The sequence below is a fragment of the Myodes glareolus genome, chromosome 23 (genome assembly GCF_982192425.1).
Source record: "Myodes glareolus chromosome 23, mMyoGla1.1, whole genome shotgun sequence".
Classification (NCBI taxonomy): domain Eukaryota; kingdom Metazoa; phylum Chordata; class Mammalia; order Rodentia; family Cricetidae; genus Myodes; species Myodes glareolus.
The window spans coordinates 36,574,279-36,595,242 of NC_142048.1; the positions used below are offsets into that span (position 1 = coordinate 36,574,279).

At 46.3% G+C, this 20,964-nt stretch overlaps 1 protein-coding gene across 3 annotated transcripts in view; it reads left to right on the top strand.

Moving 5' to 3' along the window:
- Positions 1–20,964, top strand: part of Dlc1 (DLC1 Rho GTPase activating protein) — a 360,174-nt gene that overhangs the window by 333,247 nt on the left and 5,963 nt on the right. For all 3 annotated transcript variants that reach the window (XM_048456595.3, XM_048456596.3, XM_048456597.3), the window contains 7 exons: positions 2,644–2,725; positions 9,597–9,660; positions 11,689–13,112; positions 13,755–13,931; positions 16,743–16,902; positions 17,028–17,226; positions 18,996–19,209. In XM_048456595.3, coding sequence (XP_048312552.3) covers positions 2,644–2,725; positions 9,597–9,660; positions 11,689–13,112; positions 13,755–13,931; positions 16,743–16,902; positions 17,028–17,226; positions 18,996–19,209 — 2,320 coding nt within the window. The remainder of the gene's footprint in view (positions 1–2,643; positions 2,726–9,596; positions 9,661–11,688; positions 13,113–13,754; positions 13,932–16,742; positions 16,903–17,027; positions 17,227–18,995; positions 19,210–20,964) is intronic.

Sequence of the window (20,964 nt, forward strand, 5' to 3'; positions counted from 1 at the left end):
ATTAGCTCCATTTGGTGCCAGCAGGTTTTCACTTCCTCCCTCTACACCCAGGCTGGAAGTTGGGTTCAGACTGCTTCTGCCCATCAGTAAACCATCATTTTGTAAAAACCAGTTCCTTCAATAAACAGTCTAGGCAAATAAGACGAAAATTGATTGAATTCTTGCATTCCTCACAGTGAGTCATTACTGGGTGTTTTTTAAAAAACAGAATTGTTATTCATTTGGATCACAAAACTGACCTTTAGTATAGCATAGAAACTTAGAAAGGGCGGAAATAGCATGGTTGCTTTTTCACATATGCTTAGCAGGCAAGGACATTAAAACTTCCCATTTGCATTCATAGATTTTATGTTATATACTATTTAAAAGTATTTCCTCTGATCTCGGCTTATTATTTAATAGAGTCTGAGTCCCGAAAGGGTAGGCTATGTGACCGTGATTCTATTTAGTAATATGCATTCATATTCACTGTTATCCTTCTCTGTGTGGTCACTATGACAGTATCACTAGCCATCCCTCTGTCTTCTGATGGAGAAGTATAAACTTGGAATACTAAATTCCCTACAGATCTCCATTGGCCATCGAACTGTAACAATGTCCTTGGTCTGCATATATTATCAGTCAGGGTCAAAGGAATCCAACTCTTGCCTCCAGTAAAAACAAAAGAATAGATGGTAAACTAATACTGAGATAGCTTTCAACATTGTTTTCCAAAAGACGCTGTGTTATCCTTAGAAATAAGGAATTCTGTCCCATTTTGTAAAACCAGTGATTGTAAGTTAAGAACACTGAAGTCAACTCAGAAACAAGGGTGTGACTAGTTAGCCACAGCTCCGAACCTTTGCCATGTCCATCCCAGCAGTGCATTTTCTACTTGGAAGGCCAAGGGAACTGTGTGGATGGTGATGATAATGGTGATGATAATGGTGGTGATGATGGTGGTGATGATGGTGATGATTCTGTTGGGATGGTGGTGGTGATGTTGGTGATGCTGTTGGGATGATGGTGATGATGGTGATGATGATGGTGATGGTGGTGATGATCCTGTTGGGATGATGATGGTGGTGATGATGATGATCCTGTTGTCATGATGGCGGTGATGATGATGATGATGATGTTGGTGATCCTGTTGGGATGATGGTGGTGATGGTGGTGATGATATGGTGATGGTGGTGATAATATGGTGATGGTAGTGATGATCCTGTTGGGATGATGGTGGTGATGGTGATGATGATGATGATCCTGTCGGCATGATGGCTTCTGCTCCTTGGTGGACCCACAGAGTTGGGACACTGTATGTGCCTTCTACTGGAAAGGCCATTTATCAGCATTCATCGCTGGACTGCACACTGGCAGGAGTTACCTTTACCCAGGAGAGTTTCAGAGCTATTGCCATGTTTTCATCATTCCTAGTAGTCTTTCTCCTCTCTGCTCTGTTGGATACCATAATCCACAGGGTTTTACTGTAATTATGGCTGGTGTCAAACCTCTGTGTATACCCTGCTGACCTGAAATTCAGAGATCTGCCTGCTTTTGCTGTAACTAAAGGCACATGCCATCATGTCCGGAAATTGAAGGGATTTTTATTTCAAAATCCTGAACCCAAGAAGCATATTTATTTTTTTTCAATTTTATGTTGACACAGAGTATATATTGTAAAGCATGGCATACCATTGTATTACATGTTTATAATATGTAGTAATCAGAACCTGCATAGCTGTCATCCCAAATATTTCTTATTGTTTTGTCTGGGGGAACATTCATAATCCTCTGTCTACTTAGCCGTTTTCAAAAATACAGTTGTGGTCACTCATAGGTATCTCAGTAACGCCATAGCTTTAGTCATTGCTCCTCCCAGCCAGCTTCCCATCCACACCCTGTAAGCAACCCTTCTCCACCCCTCTCCCTGTAGATCCCCAGGTCCCCAGGCTTGTAATCACTATTTCGCTCTCTCTGCAGGCTGTGCAGAGCAATTCTTCTGGCTCTCAGTCTGATGCCAGTAGTTCCTTGTTCTGAGAGCACTGGACCCTCACAGATTTAGGGGCATGGTTGCCATTGTTTTGCAGTAAGTGTGTAGTTAGGCCTTTGGTTTACTTGGGAGTTAACCCTTTGGCTGCCATATGGAAGTGCTAATATTTGTTTTAGAATAGCATATCTTGGATTCTCTGCAGTATATCCTATCATGTAAATGGACCCGTCCCTCCAGCTGCCCTTGGCCATTGTTCCCTGAATCTTTCCTGGCCAGGGTTCCGTTTTTTGTCTCTGGGATGCTTTTGTTTTTCCTGTGGCCCCTTCCCTGGTGGCTGGTGAGCAAAGACATTTTTTTAAGCCCCATCACAAAGGAGACTCTTTACTGTATTCAACCTGGCTTAAATTATAACTTAGAACAGGTGTTTACTGCCTGGTAATTAGTTTGAAGGCAGAAAGTGTTTTGAACCATTTCTGCGACAGAGAAGTAACTTGGAGTTCCTAAACTGCTTTAGAACTGGCTTAAACCACGAGTGGAATCGCCACATGTGCCCACAGAGGGAACGAGGAGTTGTGGGAACAGTAGATAGTGCATTGCCGAAACAAGCTAATTTGGCCAGAGCCTGGTCACTCAACTGTACTTGTTTGTTTGTTTGTTTGTTTTTCTTCCTACAGATCTCCTGTTCCCTATTGATGTGGCTCTGGTCAAGAGAGAACATGATTTCTTGGACAGAGATGCCATCGAGGCTCTCTGCAGGTAAACTGACATTTCCCTTTTAAAAACACGGTGCAGTAATCTCAGTACACAGGGCGGAGGCAGGCCAGTCGTAGTTCAAGGCCAGCCTGGTCTGGAACAGAGTAAGTTCTAGGACAGACAGGACTTCCCTGAGAGACTTTGTTTCAGATAGATAGATACAGACAGACAGACAGACGAGTGAGTGAATGAATGAATGAAATGGTGCTCATCTCTCAACCTTGGTTTCCTTTCAATTTGATCCACATTGGGTCTTTGATAATGAAATGATCCAGTGATTTGTGTTTCTGTGTTATAGAGCGAACGTTGGGTGAACACTAAAATGCTGTTGTGTGATGTCATCATTGCAGTAGCACCCAGGCTGTCTTGGGAGGCCCTCACGTAGCACCATCCCATATCCTGTTTCAGTTTGACGGCAGAAACAGCAAACTTTCTGGTGGTTTGGAAATGTGGACTTTCTGAAGAGTCCGTGTCCCTGACCGCTAGCACCATGGGAATCAAAGCCGCCATCGTACTAGGTGGAAGGAGACATTCAGAGGGGCAGGGCTTAGAAGAGTCAGTTAGGACTGTCATTAAAGGAGGCTCCCCAGAAGCCCCAGCTGCCCCAGGTAGCGTGATGACAGGATTAAATAGGCCATAAACTCACCGAGCACAGGCTTTAATGTATAGGAGACAGGCAGTAAGCAGGCACTGATGTGAACTGTGAATAAACCTGTCAGAGGTCCCGCTCCGGGAGCTGATCTCTCCAGGCTGAGAAGCAGTTTGTGGGATTTAGAGACGTGAAGTGCAAGTAATAAAACCCGAGGCTGCAAGGGCCTCGGGCGATCCTTTCAAACCCGGGGTGACATTTTTATTCATCTCCTGTTATTCATCCCTTGTAATTTTTCTCAGAATCCTTGAAAAGCCTTCATTGCCTGGTTCTAAGGAGACTATGCGTATAGACAGAATTCACATGTTGACTGAATTCTAAACTGGAAGTCAGTTCTCTGCCAATGACTTCTAAAAGACCTTAATTATTCGTACGCACGTGCTTGTGCATGTGTGTTTGCGCGTGTGTGCTCATGCGTGTGTGCATGTATGTGCTCATGTGTGTGTGTGTGCTTGGAGAGGCCAGAGGTCAGCGTCCAGTGTCCTCCTCTTCAGTTGTCCTGTGCCTTGTTTTTTGAGGCCAGGTCTCTCATTGAACCCAGAGCTCACCAATTCAGCCAGACTGGCGAGCCAGTGGACTCGAGTGCTGTGATACGTGGCTTTTATCTGGATGCCCCTCATGCTTGCTATGACTGGACTCTCTATCAGGTGCCTAATTTTCAGAGTCTGTTTTAACTGGGGAAAACATCTTAAGGTGAAATGGTGATCTGCTATTTCTTTTCCTATAACGGTGAAGTACACAGTAACACCTCTCTCTCTCTCTCTTTCTCTCTCTCTTTCTCTCTCTCTCTCTCTCTCTCACACACACACATCCTTTCTTACATAATGTTGTTTGAAGCAGCAAGTTTGAGTACTGTGGTTTTGGGAAAAGATAGATTATATGTTCAGACTATAGAAAAGACTAGATTTCATAGTTTATAAATAGAGAGAAAAAAAGGCATCTTTATCTCCCCCGAAACAGTGTTCAGCTTTAGTGAGAAGTGTCCAGGGCATGCACACATTTTTTTTTTCTGGGAAAAGAGAGTTTGTGGGGGTTCCTGGAGTATGTAATATCATCACTATGTGATCTGGAATGAAAAATGTCACCAGTGCCGTTTGGAGAGAAGTCGGCATCTGGAATCTGAGCTGCTCCGGACATTGTAAAGATGTTTTCGCGCTTAGCTGTGTGGCAGCATTAATTTATTCTCAAGTCATCGCCGGTGATGCTGATGCATATGGATGAGGTCACTCAGGAAAGGCATCTTAGAAGGCGCTTGCGCCTCGTGGCCGATCACCCTTCGAGCACATGCTAAGCCACTTAGGGAGTCAGCCTGCTGAACTACATCAACAGCTGAGGAATGTCTGGGTCAGAAAAATACCATTGCAGTATTTCAGCCCAAAGAATTCTGATTAAGTACTTGAAGAATTTTATTTTTGAAGAATTTTTCTTGAATATCAGTTCAAAACTGACTTTTTCCTTTTTCGAAGGAAAAAAAGGCTTGCTAAAGTTTGGTTCATGCCGGCTCGGAATACTGCCTAAAAGGAGAAGCCGCCGCCCATAGAAGAGAGCAGATAGGATAGATAGGAGATAGATAGGAACAAAGAAAGAACTGGAAAACTGGTCCTTTATCTGCGCTCTAACGTGCCGTGTATTCTGGGTCAGCATCGGTTTTCCTTTATGTGTATACACTGACATATCCTACATAGGTTAGGTGTCATAATGAAAAAAGAAAGAAAAAACAAAAACTCATCAGATCCAATTTAGAGGATGTGCACAAAAGCCTACGGTTGAGTTTTCTTTTTCTTCTTCTTTTTTTTTAATGAAATTCTTATTCAACATGTAATAAGTGTTCACTATCATCTTAGCCCTGGGGAGACAGATTTTAAAAAAAGAAGATGGGAATTCAAAGCCAGTCCGGGCCGAACAGCAAGATCCTGCCTCAAAAAGATCACTTTCTAATTAAAAGGGAGAAATTTCAGGACCCCCACAGTAATAGTCATCAAGAGTTGAGGGGCTGAAAAGCCCAAGGGCCTTGTCCACACAGTCACACAATGGCAGTGACATTGGCCTTCTGAGAAGGGCACAGGTGAGACCTGTAGGCAGATTTCACCCCCCCACACACCCCCGCATAGGTCTTCTGACATTCCCTTTATTTTCCGCACATGCCCACTGCAGAGATCCTCCACCTATGGAATCCCAGGGCCGTCAGATAACGGAGCTGTAGTGTGTTTACAGATATCTCCTCTTGGCCTGTTCTCTGTGGAGACTTTTTGTGCATATCCGGCTTTCCCTCATCCAAACATTTAAGTGAATGAGTTGTCAGAACTCAGTTGGAAGCATCGTGGGGCTCCTCGCATCGAATGCAGGCCCGTGGAGTGGGCCACATTCTGTATGCAGTCTCTGTATTTCTCCCTGGATAGAAAATACCCACATTCCCAGATTTGTAAGTCATACAACAATTGCGATAAAAAGCTAAAAGGAGCTGATTTCTTTTAATATTGTTTACTCAGGGCGGAAGACTCTTAGACGAAAAAGCAGGAATAGGATGAGGTTGAACACTAGTACTATCAAAACATAAACTTTAATAATGTCCAGAAATTATAATTATCAGGGTAGTAGGCTACCCAACTTTTTTAGTCCTGAGACAGGGTTTCTCTGTGTAGCTCTGGTTGTCCTAGAACTCACCCTGTAGACCAGACTGGCCTTGAACTCACTGAGATCCGCTTGCCTCTGGCTCCCAAGTGCTGGCTTACCCAATATTCTTCAAGTGTTATTCTAAGGTAGCAACTGACTAGTTCCTCGAAGAGATTGGCTTTTCCGTCATCCTTGCTGGCTTCACTTATAATCTAAACCCATTGAGGGGTCTATGATTATGAGCAGGTTCTACTCAGGACTGGAAGAGTGCTCAGCTGTTGCAAAGCACATACGGTAAACTGTGGGTGGTGCTGGGATGATGCCTCTGTCTTCCCGTGGCTTCAGGAACATTCCCCATTGCTGCTTTCCTTAGGAATTAAAACTGACTCCTCTCAATCCATGAAAGAAGCGTGAACATTGGCTAGTAGTTGTCAGATGAGAAAGGTAACCACATTGCCACTATCATCTTCGGTATGGACTTTGTCCCCAAACCGCCCATGACGTGTCAGAGCTACATCAAGCAGCCTTCTCACCCTATTACTCTTTCCAATTCACTTTAAAATGAGGCAAGTAATTGGGTGAGGAGATAGGAGTCGGGGGAGGTGCTGGGAGCAGGATCTTACTGTGTATCCCAAGTTGGGCTAAACTCAACGATCCTCCTGCCTCAGCCTTTCAAGTGCTAGGATGACACCCAGCAACAAATAATTTAAACGTGTATAATTCCAAACCTTCTATAAGACTTGGAAGAATTTTTGTCAGGTCCTTTTGTTTCTCCTTAGCCTTCTGCTGCTTTTTATTTCAAATGCAGGGAGACCCAGATCTCTGTCTCTACCCTTTTATCTACATGCCTACAGCTCTGTGCAGCCAAACTCTTGAACCTTTGATAGTAAGCCCTTGGCTCCCTCAGTCTTTAGGACAGGCGCAAGTTACCGAGGAGATAAGACCCGCACATTCCTTAGGAGCTGGGCCTTGGGCGGTGGTGGGGGTATAAATGCCCAAGGCTACAGATGGTTATTGATAGCAGTATTTCAGCCACTTTCCTGAAGTTTGCTACTTCAGATCTACTTTGCTTCCATTTTTTTGCCATCATTAATACTTGTATCAGAACCAGGTGTAGAAGATGTTGTGTTTGGGCACCAGATCTACCTTGTTTTTATCCTGGGTCTTTGGATAAAATTCCTGAGCTCCCTAAGCCCCTTTTCTTCCCTTACAAAAGATAAATCATGGTATCTGTTCTAGGAAGGTCATCAGAAGACTAAGGAGGATCTAATGTATTAGAAGTGCCCAGCACAGTGCCTCACCCAGAGGCAGTGGCAGTTCATCTAGCTAGAACCATTTTATTAAAATTCTTGATTGACGTAGCATGGCTGTACTTATCTGTGTGGTAGCATGTGATTTTTTTTCAATATTTGTATGTAAGGTATGACCAAATCATGGGGATTAACATATCTTACCAGCTTATAATTTTATCATTTCTAGTCTTGAGAATATTCTAGGTAGCTATTTTAAAATAAAAAGCTTAGTGTTAAGCATAGTCACCCAATATGTCCAGTCCTCCTGTCTTTGTGCTTCATTAGCTATTTCTTATTTGGGACTCGCTGTCCCTTGCCAGCTTCTGGTGACCATTCTTGTCTTCTCTTCTATGAGATGAGTTTCTTCTCTGACTAGAGCTACTATAACTTATGTCCCCATTGCCCCTCTGATAGAGGTGTGTCGGCCCTGTTCCTAAGCCTTTTTGGAGATCCTGGGGAATGTGGGTGGGTGAGGGGAAATAAATTATAATGGCCGAAACCCTGAAAGTCACTTTGGCCTTCAGGAATGCAATGCCATTAGTTTGGTGCTACCAATATAAAAAGATAAACTTGGCCTTTATAAAACCAGCCTCCTGGGTCTCTTTTTTGTTTGGCTCAGACCTGGAGTTTGTGAAGTTGCTCCGCCTCCCCCACCCCCGACAGGCCTCTATGCCTAGTAAATTTGGTGATAAACATCACTGGACCATTAAAGCCCAAATGGAGTCAAGTGGAGATTTGATTACAGTTTTGATTAATGAAACCCAGACCTAAGACTAACGTAGGCAAGCATTTCTCATTGAAAAGATTGGAGGGACCGAAAACAGTAGGTGTGTCATTTAATAGATGCCCTTTAGAGAGGGACCCTACACCCCTCTATGAGTTTGCAGAGTTTCTCGACTGTTTTCATTGCCTCCCCATCCACCATCCACGGAGAGGGTTTTTCTGAACCTCAGTCCTCTGCTTTATCTCTGTTTATTCTATAAACAGGCTGCCCCATAATCTTATGGAATCAAAGGCAGGCTTATCAGACGGCCTATCCTGGTGCATCCAGGTTGTCAGACAAGTTACCCAGAGCAGGGTGGGGAAGATAAAGTCCGAGGAGAGCAGAGGATCAGTTTGAAGTGGAGGGAATTAAGGGCTCTTATTCCATGAAAATGTAGGGTTGCAGCTCGAGGAGGAAAGACTGATGGGGAGAGTCCTGAGGCTCAGGAGGCAGACGGCAGACAGCTTTAAAAAGGGTCATTTAGGGAAGACGCAGCGATGGTCATCTGGAAGATATTAGGAAGAACCAAGACCAGGAAGACTGTCACTTACACACTCTGGACTCGCTAGTTAGGGAGCATATAAAAGGTGCTTTTTTTTCTCTTCTTTCCTGTGACTTATTCTTAAAGGATTTCGTTTTTAATGAAATGGATGATTGATTGATTGATTGATTGACTCATTGATTGATGGTGTGCTAAGGATTGAACCTGGAGCCTTGTGTGTACTAGGTGAGTCCTCTATTGCTGAGCGCACTGGAATTTCTGTCTCTCTAATGTTAAATGGATGCTACTCTTGTGGGGGTGGGGTGTGCAAAATGTTCAGAACTGCAGTTTGACCGCTGTTCCAAAGAAGAATGTGGCCTGTTTGGACCCAGTGAGATTTTGGTTACCTGGGGTTGCAGTGTACAGATTTTTAGGGTAATCATTTGTGCGATTGCTGTTGGTTTGACGCACATTCTCTGTGGATAGAAATTTGTATAAAGCGTTGAGCCTTACAGAAGACTGGACCTTCCTCTCTGTAGAGCAAACCAAAGTTGGAAAATTGCCTGCCGAGATGGTCGTTTGTTGGCGATTGCTGAGGCCTGTTGTCCTTTTTAAGTCTTATGTGATGGGAGATGGGGTACTCTGAACACTTTGCCAACTGACTTACTGGGCTCCTTACCGCTGCCTGCTTCTTCCCTGAACCCGATGTCACACTGACACCACAGCTGTCGTGTGGCATCTACTCACAAAAATGTGAAATTTAAACAAAAAGAACAAGGGTTAGAAAGGCACCTTTAAGTCGTTCCCAAGGTTTTGAGACTAGAACTCACTAGCCAGACGAGACTGGCCTCAAACTCAGAGATCCACGTGCCTCTGCCTCCCGGGTACTGAGGTTAGAGGCGTGTTCTAACATGCCAGGACGACATTACTCATTTTATAGCGGAAGCTTACTGTCCTTGCCTAAATTAGAAATGCGTTTAGGGAAGCTCATTATATGTGTCGGGTGTTCAGGAGAAATACTTGCCTGCCTATTAGTGGTTTCCCGGCTTTGCTGATGTCCTTTCTCTGCTCCGTAGGCGACTAAACACTTTAAACAAATGCGCGATGATGAAGCTGGAGATCAGCCCTCACCGCAAGCGAGTGAGTACCTGGATTACACAGCGGGGTGGAGACCACAAGCGCCCAAACCCAAATAGGACTAGCTCGCGGGAAAAAGTTCTGTCCGTTCTAAACGTTAAAGCCCCTATTTGCAGCCAGCAGTGGATTGTGGTATCTGTTGCCTGGAACCTAAAGGAAGTCGTCTGTTACATTTCCTGATGAACTCAGTGGGGACCCTGTGGTTAAAGACACGAAGCCGATTGCAGAGGAATTTCTCATTGCTCCCTAGAGGAAATAAAGCTAGCATTCTTGAGGAACCCTTCCCGCTTCCCGGATGGAACAGTAACTCCATCTCAAAGCTGTCAAGATGAAAGCAAAGGCCGGCTTGGGGGATACTGTAGGAGACCTGGTGTGGGGCAGGGAGGAAGAGGCCGGGACAGGAAGTCACATGCACTCCGTCTGTGGTGATATGTACTGATTATTTTTTTTCTTCTGGATAAGAACTGTGGGACCTTGGAAGAGGGTGAGGCAATGCTAGGAGTTAGTGTCGCAAATTCGGGTAAACAGGAATAAATTTGCCCACAGAGCACAATCCTGACTGTTGAGAGTGTCAATTTTAATTATCCAACAGTCCCTGACGTGCAAAAAGTCACCTTCTTTGGGTGTTCTATCTTGTAAATAAATGATCACTGCCCTGAGCTGGGCAGAGAGTCTCCACGTGGATATGAGAGGCTAGGTCTTGATATTTTCACATATATTCGGTAGCAAGGACAGCTAGCGTATTGAGTTCTGAGCAGTCTGACGAGACATTCCCAGTTCCCGCACATAAAGCAGGCATAACCAGCTTCCGTGTTCCCTAGTCTTTACAAATAACCCATGCGGGGCACTTGCTGGGCATTCTTGAAGCCCTGTTAAATTCCTGGAACATGTCCAACATTGAAACTGTCCAGGACCCTTGTGACATTAACTGTGGCCAGATAGTTGGGGAAGAGTACCAGCAAGAGATGACACAGGGTTGGGCTGCCACATGATGGCTCACCATGTGGGGGGGTGTCTTGATTTTTTTTTTTTTTTTGACTACCTAGAGTCTTCAGCTGCCATTCTGTTAACTTTTTGAAAGTGTTTTTTGTTTTCTTTTTTCAATTGCGCAAGAGAATATAAACACACTCTTTGAACAGGCAGCTAGACTGGAGACGGTTCAGAGGGAGTCCCACCGCCACTGAATCGAGTTCCAGTTTAGAATATTTTGCATGCTTGGAATTTCCGCCAATCTCATAGGTCCCCTTTGTGAGCAGTTAGTGAGCAGCCTAAGGACTCAGATTTTCAACAAAATAACTCATTCCGCTGACTTTCTGGTAAAGGTCAGACTTTCTGGTAAAGTCTTTATATCTGGGCCAGTGAAATGACAGCGAGCTAAAGGTGCCTGCCTTCAAGCGTGACAACCGAGGTCTGTACCCAGGACCTACATGGTCAAAAGAGAAAACCCGTACTCTCCTGAACGTGGTACAAACACTCATACACACCCATAGATAACCCTGTACACATCTGTACACATCCATGTACAGTCATAGACATCCCTATACACATATACACATCCGTACACACCCACAGACATCTCTCTACACATCCGTATATATCTGTACACACCAATAGACATCCCTATACACATGTACACATCCATATATACCCATACACACCCAGACATCCCTATACACATGTACATACCTGTACACACCCTATACACATGTATACATTCGTACACACCCATAGACATGCCTATACACGTCTACACATCTGTATACACCCATACACACCCATAGACATCTCTCTACACATCCGTTTACACCGCACACATCCCTCCCCACACATCCACGCAGACACACTCTCTAAGTAAAATAAGGTACTGAGAAAGTCTTCAGGTCCCTCTTTGTTACTTACAAACACTATGAAAGATGTGAACAATAGCCAGTAGGCATATCCTTTGGTCTACATCCTGGCCCTTAGCCTGTGTCCTGCCTCCCGCCATCGGCTTGGCCTCGCACATACACGACTTCATTTTTGTCTCCGCAGAGTGAGGATTCGGATGAAGATGAGCCTTGTGCAATAAGTGGCAAGTGGACTTTCCAGAGGGACAGTAAAAGATGGTCCCGGCTGGAAGAGTTTGACGTCTTTTCTCCAAAGCAGGATCCAATCCCTGGGTCCCCAGACAGCTCTCACTTGCAGAGCGCCACAAGCCGCGAAAGCATGCTGACAGACCTCAGCGAGCACCAGGAGGTGTCCTCTGTCCGGAGCCTCAGCAGCACCAGCAGCGTCCCCACCCACGTGCCCCACAGCGGGGACTCTGTGACACCCCGAACAAATTCCGTCATCAGCGTCTGCTCCTCCAGCGGCCATTTTGTAGGCAACGATGACTCTTTCTCCAGCCTCCCGTCTCCCAAGGAACTGTCCAGTTTTAGCTTTAGCATGAAGGGCCATGAGAAGAACCCCAAGTCCAAGACGCGGAGCCTGCTGAAGCGGATGGAGAGCCTGAAGCTCAAGGGCTCCCACCACAGCAAGCACAAGGCGCCTTCAAAGCTGGGGTTGATCATCAGCGCGCCCATTCTGCAGGAGGGCGTGGATGAGGAGAAGCTGAAGCAGCTGAACTGCGTGGAGATCTCAGCCCTGAACGGCAACCACATCAACGTGCCCATGGTACGGAAACGGAGCGTGTCCAACTCCACGCAGACCAGCAGCAGCAGTAGCCAATCAGAGACCAGCAGTGCCGTCAGCACGCCGAGCCCGGTCACCAGGACCCGAAGCCTCAGCACCTGCAACAAGCGGGGCGGCATGTACCTAGAGGGCTTCGACCCTTTCAGTCAGTCCACCTTGAACAACGTGACCGAGCAGAACTATAGGAACCGCGAGAGCTACCCAGAGGACACAGTGTTCTACATTCCGGAAGATCACAAACCCGGCACCTTCCCCAAGGCCCTCTCCAATGGCAGTTTCTGTCCCTCGGCGAACAGTTCTGTGAACTGGAGGACTGGAAGCTTCCATGGCCCTGGCCATCTCAGCCTCCGGAGAGAAAACAGCAGCGACAGCCCTAAGGAACTGAAGAGGCGCAATTCCTCCAGCTCCGTGAGCAGCCGTCTAAGCATCTACGACAACGTGCCAGGCTCCATCCTGTATTCCAGCTCGGGGGACCTGGCCGACCTGGAGAATGAGGACATCTTCCCTGAGCTGGATGACATTCTCTACCACGTAAAGGGGATGCAGCGGATAGTCAACCAGTGGTCTGAAAAGTTCTCGGATGAGGGGGACTCGGACTCAGCCCTGGACTCCGTGTCTCCTTGCCCGTCATCTCCAAAACAGATACACCTGGACGTGGACCATGACCGACGGACACCCAGTGACCTGGACAGCACAGGCAACTCCCTCAATGAGCCCGAAGAGCCCACTGACATCCCAGAAAGAAGGGACTCTGGGGTGGGGGCGTCCCTGACCAGGTGTAAGAGGTAAGGGCCTTACTTTTTAAGATCAAGGTGGGGACCAAGCATTGTCTACTTGGTGGGATGAAGCCGGAACCATGTACTATCCAACCATCAGGCCCCAACAATCAAAAAGAAAGGGTATAGGTATGGACCTGCAGTCAGGAAGGATGAGAACAGTCGCACCTGGAGGGTGGTGGTGTTTGCAGAGGGAGATGAGTCTTTATGTCACCCGGGTGCATCCTTAGAAATGATTGACATGGTAAAGTGCAGGTACAAGTAAAGAGCAGGTACAGTCAGCCCTCCTGCCGTTCTGAGTCTTCAGACTCAACCAGGTACAATACTCGGGAGAAGCCATCTTCTTGTCATTATTCCCTAAATAATACAGTAGAACAATGAACTCCTTACGGGTCATTATAAGCGATCCAGAGATGATTTAAACTCAGTGGGAGGGTGCCCCCAGTGTGTACAGATCCTCCACATCATCTGTAAGAGACCTGAGCGTGCTGAGTCTGAGCGTTCGAGGATGCTCTGGAACGAGCCTTCTGTGGCTCTGTAGGAAGGACCCTTTGTTTCCCCTTGGGAAAACCCTGGAAAGGAGCGTCCGTCCTCTCGGTCTCGTCCCCGACAGAGGCTTGTCCGTCTCACTCCTGCCCTGTTCTCTTGCAGGCACAGATTGAGATGGCACAGCTTCCAGAGCTCTCACCGGCCGAGCCTAAACTCTGTATCTCTGCAGATTAACTGCCAGTCTGTGGCCCAGATGAACCTCCTGCAGAAATACTCACTCCTGAAACTGACGGCCCTGCTGGAGAAATACACGCCTTCCAACAAGCATGGTTTTAGTTGGTAAGAGAACGAAGTAGGCTATAGATTTGTAACTGCAGGTGTACAGGCGATGCCCCTGAGGCTCTCCCGACACTGAGCGCTGTCCTTTATCAGTCTCTCCAGTCTGTCATCCCTACACAGTCTGGCTCCACATCCTTGAGGGTAGGTTTGCGATACTTGGTGAAACCATGCAGTTGTGGGGGAATTCACTGCATGACTTGTCAGCTCTTTTCATAGGAGACTGAATCCCTCTCACCTCATAGAACACAGGCCCTTCTTTCCAGGTATAGGAACAACCCACACTAGATGAATATAGAGACATTATCAGGTCATGTTCATGGAAGGAAAAATGGTGAGATGTTAGATATTTGGCCATATTTATTTGTGCGTACCTTTAGAAACTTTTTTTTTTTTTTTTTTTAGCAGGGTTGGGAGTTGAACTTCACTGAGCACACAGTCTGTCACTCTTCTGGTTGCTTTTGAATGAATGTTTAGAGCATGGCTCAAAAGCTTATCTGTGCCAGAGAATTTAGTTTTTGTTTTGTTTTGTATTTATTTGTGTGTGGGGGGCTCCCTGGCAAGAATGTTCAGGGAGTAATGAATTTAAGTAGTTATCTATAAAATCTTACATATATGCTATGTTTGTTTGGATGGATCTCACTCTCTTTCGCTGGTATTTTGAGACAGAGTCTGCCTTATTTTGTGACTCTGACTGTCTTGGAACTGACAACATAGACCAGCCTGGCCTCAGTCTCACAGAGATTCACCTGCCTCTACCTCCCAAGTGCTAGGATTAAAGTCATGTGCCACCAGGCCCCATCCACAAACAAATATATTTTAAAAGTTGGCATTTATTAGACGGACTCTTCATCATTTTGGGAATCCAGCCTTGAGTGTGCACTGGAAGATGGGGAGAGTCAGGAATGGGTTGTGGTTATGGCATAATCTGTGTACAGGCTGATTTTATGCTCTAATACAAAGACAGGAGCTAGGTCTGGATCCAGGTCTCCATGTTCCGCGGCATCACAGGCATGCCTGAATCTCTCTGTGCACGGTCAGGGTGGTTATCATCCAGTTGCTATGAAAACAGATGCATTGGAGCACTCTCTGGTCCTCCAAGGTGGCTTGAGACAGTCTGAGACATAAAGTCCACTGTCCTTGCTTCTCTGGCTCCTTCCTCCTAGAGGGGATGTAGCTGTGACATCAAAGCACCCTCCTAGCTAAGGCAGCTCTGTGAGCCTCGCTAAATACAGACGTTGTTTGTTCTGAATGACAGGAGTACGTATTGACCGGTTGATCCCAGGATGCCTCAGATTCTCAGCGCTGAGTGTAATGTGTTCCTCCCGCATTCCACAGCCGGGCTCCTCGCGCCCAACAAAGCGAGGATTATGCACACTTCTACCCCAGTACTGTATGCCTAACTGTGTGGAAATACAAATTTGGCCCTCACTCCCTGGCTTTCCCTTTCCTAGAGCCATTAAGAGTGACATGTCGTGGGCGTGGGCAGTCTCCCAGAAGTCAAGGCAGTTGGCTTTCTGTGGTGCCCCTCTGTGCTTAGAGTAATATTTTCCTCACTGCTATTTAAAACTGCATATTTTAGATTCTCCATTCAGAGGTGTCCGCCCCCTTTCTCACCAAACCCTCAAAAAAAAAAAAAAATTTGAGAGTCCACCCTACTACTACTTCAATTCTGGTCAGTTTTTCCAGTGAGTCAAAACCAAACGTACAAGCCTGGCATTGTGAAATGGGGGCCGCACAGAGCACTTCTGCCCAAAGTCCCTTTCCTGTTTGGCTTTGCCCTTTCTGGCCTTACTCGGAGGGGTCATTTGTGAACTCAGATGTCTGCCTGACGGCCTTAAATGCCTAACATGGGTTTCCTGCTGTTGCCTATATGGCCAGGGCTGGACCGGCTTTCAGGACGGCTGGCAGCCTTGGGGAGCCTCACAAAACTCCCATTGTTCCTTTTCCACGTTCCTATAAAAGCCTGAAGATGCTGTGTCCTCTGGGGTCAACGGCGGGGGAATTTATTTTGACTTCGGGTCGTGCTCCATTAGGGCTCAGTGTGGCAAGCCAGTCAGCATTGTGTGTTTGCTGATTTTTATGCAGTGTTACCCAGATCTCTCGACCTGAATCAGTTCAAGCACCTAGAAAGGACTCATATGCTTTTAGGGAAAATGGGAACTTGTCCCTCAAGCTTTTATCAGAACTTCCTAGAAGGTATTGCATACTTTTGCCTCTTCCTTCCTATACCACATAATAGGCTACTAGCCCTGAATACATTCAAGAGCAGGCTAGAAACATTCATCAGCCTCCCCTAGGACCACAAACTCCTGTCCTCAAGATTGATAGTAATTAACAGACTCCTCAGATGAGGAAACTTGACAAGGTCTGACAGCTCCAACTCTGCAAGTATCTAGAACATAGCCAGGCGTGGTGTTGCATGCCTGAAGAAGCTGAGACAGGAGGATTATAATTTCAAGACCAAACTGGGCTACCTAGTGAGAAAATGTCTTCCGAGGAATTGGGGAGGTATGGGATGTAACTCATTAATAGAACACTTGATCAGTAGTCATGGATCTCTAGGTTCCTGTACCAAAACGTCCCTTCACACACACACACACACACACACACACATACACACACCAAAAATTCCTGGAACATTTTTCAATAGTGCGGAAACGGGCCTTCTTTACTCAACATAATCCAGTGTAGCAGCTACTGGACGCCGAGGACCAGTACGGCCTTGAGTGTGGCTGGTTCAGCTGAGGAGCTGTTTGCAAAACAGGCTGAGCAAAATCAAGCAAGCAGATGCATCCCGTGTTCTTTACACAGGGCCGTGCCCAAGTTCATGAAAAGGATCAAGGTTCCAGACTACAAGGACCGGAGTGTATTTGGGGTCCCACTGACTGTGAACGTGCAGCGCTCGGGCCAGCCCCTGCCTCAGAGTATTCAGCAGGCCATGCGCTACCTCCGTAACCATTGTCTGGACCAGGTGAGGACAGCTGCCCACAGATCCCACGCATGGGAATGGAGCTCCCTGATGCTCTTTTTCTCGTTTTGAAGGGAAGGTGTTGGTTGCTTCTGCCCTCACCCCTAATGTTTTTTTCCTTCCAAAAGGTTGGGCTCTTCCGAAAATCAGGTGTGAAATCCAGGATTCAGGCTCTACGCCAGATGAACGAAAGCACCGAAGACTACGTCAATTATGAAGGCCAGTCCGCTTACGATGTGGCAGACATGTTGAAGCAGTATTTTCGAGACCTTCCTGAGCCCCTCATGACAAACAAGCTCTCGGAAACCTTCCTGCAGATCTACCAATGTAAGCATCCTTGGGATCTCCCTAAGACTGGCGCTGGGTTTAGTGGGACCAACAGAAATGGGCAGCTTCTTCCCATGTCATTCCTTTGACAAAAAAACCTGCATGGGGACCCTCTGAATATACAGGTTATCAGTTTCTTTCTCACCTTAAGTGTGGAAGACGATTGTGTACATTTACCGAATAATTTGAATTCGGCTTGGGAATGTGTCGGCCGAGTGATTGTATAGCCAACATGGAACACTGAGTTTGCTCCCCAGCACCGCGTAAACCAGGGGTGATGGTGAGCACCTGTCATTCTAGCACTTGGGAGGTGGAGGTGGGAGGGTCAGAAGTTCATGGTCGTCCTTGGCTACGCACTTGAAGGCTGCCTGGGTTCCAGGAGACCTTGTCTTAAAAAGAAAAGAGAAAATAAATGTTGCCAGTTGGTCTGCAAGTGCGGAAGCAGTCGTACATCTTCACAATCCAATTCTGTATCATCTTTCATTATCAAGAGCCGTGTAATAGAGCTGGAAAGTCAGTCCCAAGACCATACGCCTGCCATAAGTGCCCCCATCCCTCTCCCGTGTCGATAGACTTATTTACTTTGCACCTCTCTCACTGGGCTGCCAAGGGTAAAGTTTCTCTAGTATCGTGTATTTTATCTCACCAGAGAAAGAATAAATAATGGGTTTCTTTTTCTGTTATTCATCGTGGTCCCTTTCAGAAATATCTGGGAAAACAATACATATGTCCTCCTCACTTTGAAGCACAGCTTCAACCAAACAGTGGTGGAAATAAACGATCAGGATCAGGACTGCGGCTCTCACAGCCTTGTGTGTTTCTTGGCTCCCGGGGCATGGGAGCAGCGTGATTTAACGGCGGCTGCTCCCAGCTGCAACAGTCTTGAGGGCCAACGTGTCGAGCTTCATTTTATGAGAAGCGGAGCGGGTCTGGCCTGGACTGTTTCATTCTCCGTTTCGTCCCTTTCATATTTTATGAAAACACAGGTCACATTTTCCCCGACCGAGGTATTTGTTGTGCGTTGTAACCATGGAGCTGTTTAATCAGTTTGTCTTATGGCCCTGCATTGAAGTGACTTGGTTTTTCCACCACATGGTTTTAAAAGATGTAAGTTTGCCCGGTGAATAAGACTGGAAGGCTCGGTGCAGACTCACTTTGGTGTCAATTATTCTATAGGCTGACGTGCATTTTTAGACATTTGCCTCTTGGTGTTCTTTCTAAAACTTAAGTTGTTATTTAAAATCTGTCTATTTAAACTGACATCCTGTTTTAACAACCGTTGCTATTTTAAGGATGAGCAAGTGGGTCAAGACTGGTCCCCAAAGATTCTGAACCTTTATAGCCGGCTGAGCAATCTCCATTCTTAACTTCCTGCACGTGTCTCACATAAACTTTTTATTGAAACTACACAAAATCCTAACTGTAGAGCGATTTGCATAATTAAGGTGGCAAATGAGACTTTTAAGTGCTTAGAAGAAATAGTTCTGTACACTACAAGAACTAATCATCTGGGGCCAAGCTCTGAGGTCGATTTTTAGAGTGTGTTAGCACTGTGGGTGTTTAAAAAGTTTCAACTCCCCCACAAGGCAGGAAATACTTGAGGGTAGTGACGCCGGTGGCAGCCCATAATTTCTTCCTTATTAATCTTTAGTATGCTTTCTGCAAGTGCTCGTTCAGTGTTTGATGCCGATGTTTGCTTTGGGATGCGGACTTGCCGTGTACGTGGAAAATTACTGAGCCTGGTGGTGGGAATTGTTTGTGCCCTGCAGATGTGCCCAAGGACCAGCGCCTCCAAGCTATCAAGGCAGCTATTATGCTCCTGCCTGACGAGAACCGGGAGGTTCTCCAGACGCTTCTCTACTTCTTGAGCGATGTCACAGCGGCTGTGAAAGAAAACCAGATGACGCCCACCAACCTGGCTGTGTGCTTAGCCCCTTCTCTCTTCCACCTCAACACCCTGAAGAGAGAAAATTCTTCCCCAAGGTACAGATCACGCAGTGGGGTGGTGGTGGTGCGCGCCTTTAATCCCAGCACTCGGGAGGCAGAGGCAGTCGGATCTCTGAGTTCGAGATCAGCCTGGTCTGATCTCTGAGTTCGAGATCAGCCTGGTCTACAAGAGCTAGTTCCAGGACAGGCTTTAAAGCTACAGAGAAACCTTGTCTTGAAAAACCTAAAAAGAAAAGGAATAAAAAGGAACAGATCATGTAAGGAACATACCCAGGCCCGCCTCTCATGTTCTCCTAGGACCCTGTCCCGGTGTTCTTGTTGGATTCTTACCTGACCCAAGCAAAAGTGGTTAGTCCTGGAATTAGGTCCATGTGCGTCACTGTGGTAGATTATCTGCAAAAAAACAACTTAAGGGGGAGTGAGGTTGACTTTGCTCAAAGGACCTTTGTTTCATGGCAGCCTGGGCACGGAGAGAAAGGGGGGCACAGGGACGAGATACCCAAGGACCAGCCCCCCAGTGACCTATTTTCTCCAGCTGCATCCTGTCTTGGGCATCAATTGTCCAGAATGTGAACTGGTGGGGAGCATTTCCTGCTCAGGCCCCGTGCCTCTGTCACCTTTCCAAGCATTGCTTTCTAGAAGCAGTCTGTTAAGAGGAGGTGTCCTGAGAGAGAGCAGCATGGCTCTGTGCTTTGGCGTGTGCAGTGTTTAAGGCAAACCAGACAGCGCCATTTCCGTTCTCCCAGCCAACAGCCTTGCAGACCTGCTGGCCTAAGAGGCCTGGAGCGGGAGCTGCTTGGAGTAGGGACAGTTGGTAACCCCAATGTCTTAGCCTCTGTGGGATCAGGAAAGACACATTTCTGGCCTGTGTCTGAAGTCGAAGGCAAGGCTACAAAAGACCAAGGTTATTATTGAACTTCAGAGACACTCAACTTAACATATGGCCTATGCCAAATATTGGTAAACATTTCTGCATAGAATCCCTGTACACAAGGTGGGAGTAGCTGTGGAGAATTGGGAGGAAGCTCTCAGCGTTCATCAGACTGCTACTTGCTGGGGACTTACACCATACCAAGCACCCGGCCCTTTTCTTCCCATTCATCTTCTCATGTTGTAGCAATCCCAGGAGACAGACAGACTGCCAAGGATCTTTTTCTTTCTTTCTTTTTTTTTTTTTCTTTCAAGAATAAAGTGAAATTGGGGAAAGGTCAGTTCTGGAAGGAAGGAAGAACAGATCCGGTTTGTACTTCTTACATGAATAGTTCACAATAAGATCACCCCTCCACCACAGGAAGAAAGGGTGACTAGCTGAATGGGCTGAACACATCTTGCTTCCATCCAGCCCTAGGAACCTGAAAAGTGTTTCTCAGCTTGATGCATTGAACTCATTGTGCCTGGAAGCCATACAATACTTAAGGAGCCTTCTAACTAGTGTAAAAATTTGTCCTTGGAGCTGCAGGAGCCAGATAAGAATAAGACCACCAGCTAGAAAACAATAGGGTTATTCCTCGCCCAAGGTAGGGGATCCTGTTTACTTAGCCTGTAGGGAGCACCATACCATCTCTCCCTAGTTCAAGCAGCTCCCACCTCAGTTCCTGTAGAAGCTACCTCGGTCAACAGCAAATACACAGTCTTGAAAACTACTTAATAAAACATTTTTAAATACCCTGGATATTTCACCAAAGTATGTCTTTGTGTTTTGCGTTCTGTTTTTTTTTTTTATAAAACAACAGCAACAACAACAAAAACTATGAGAAACTGTGCTGAACAAAATAAAAGCTTTCTTGAACC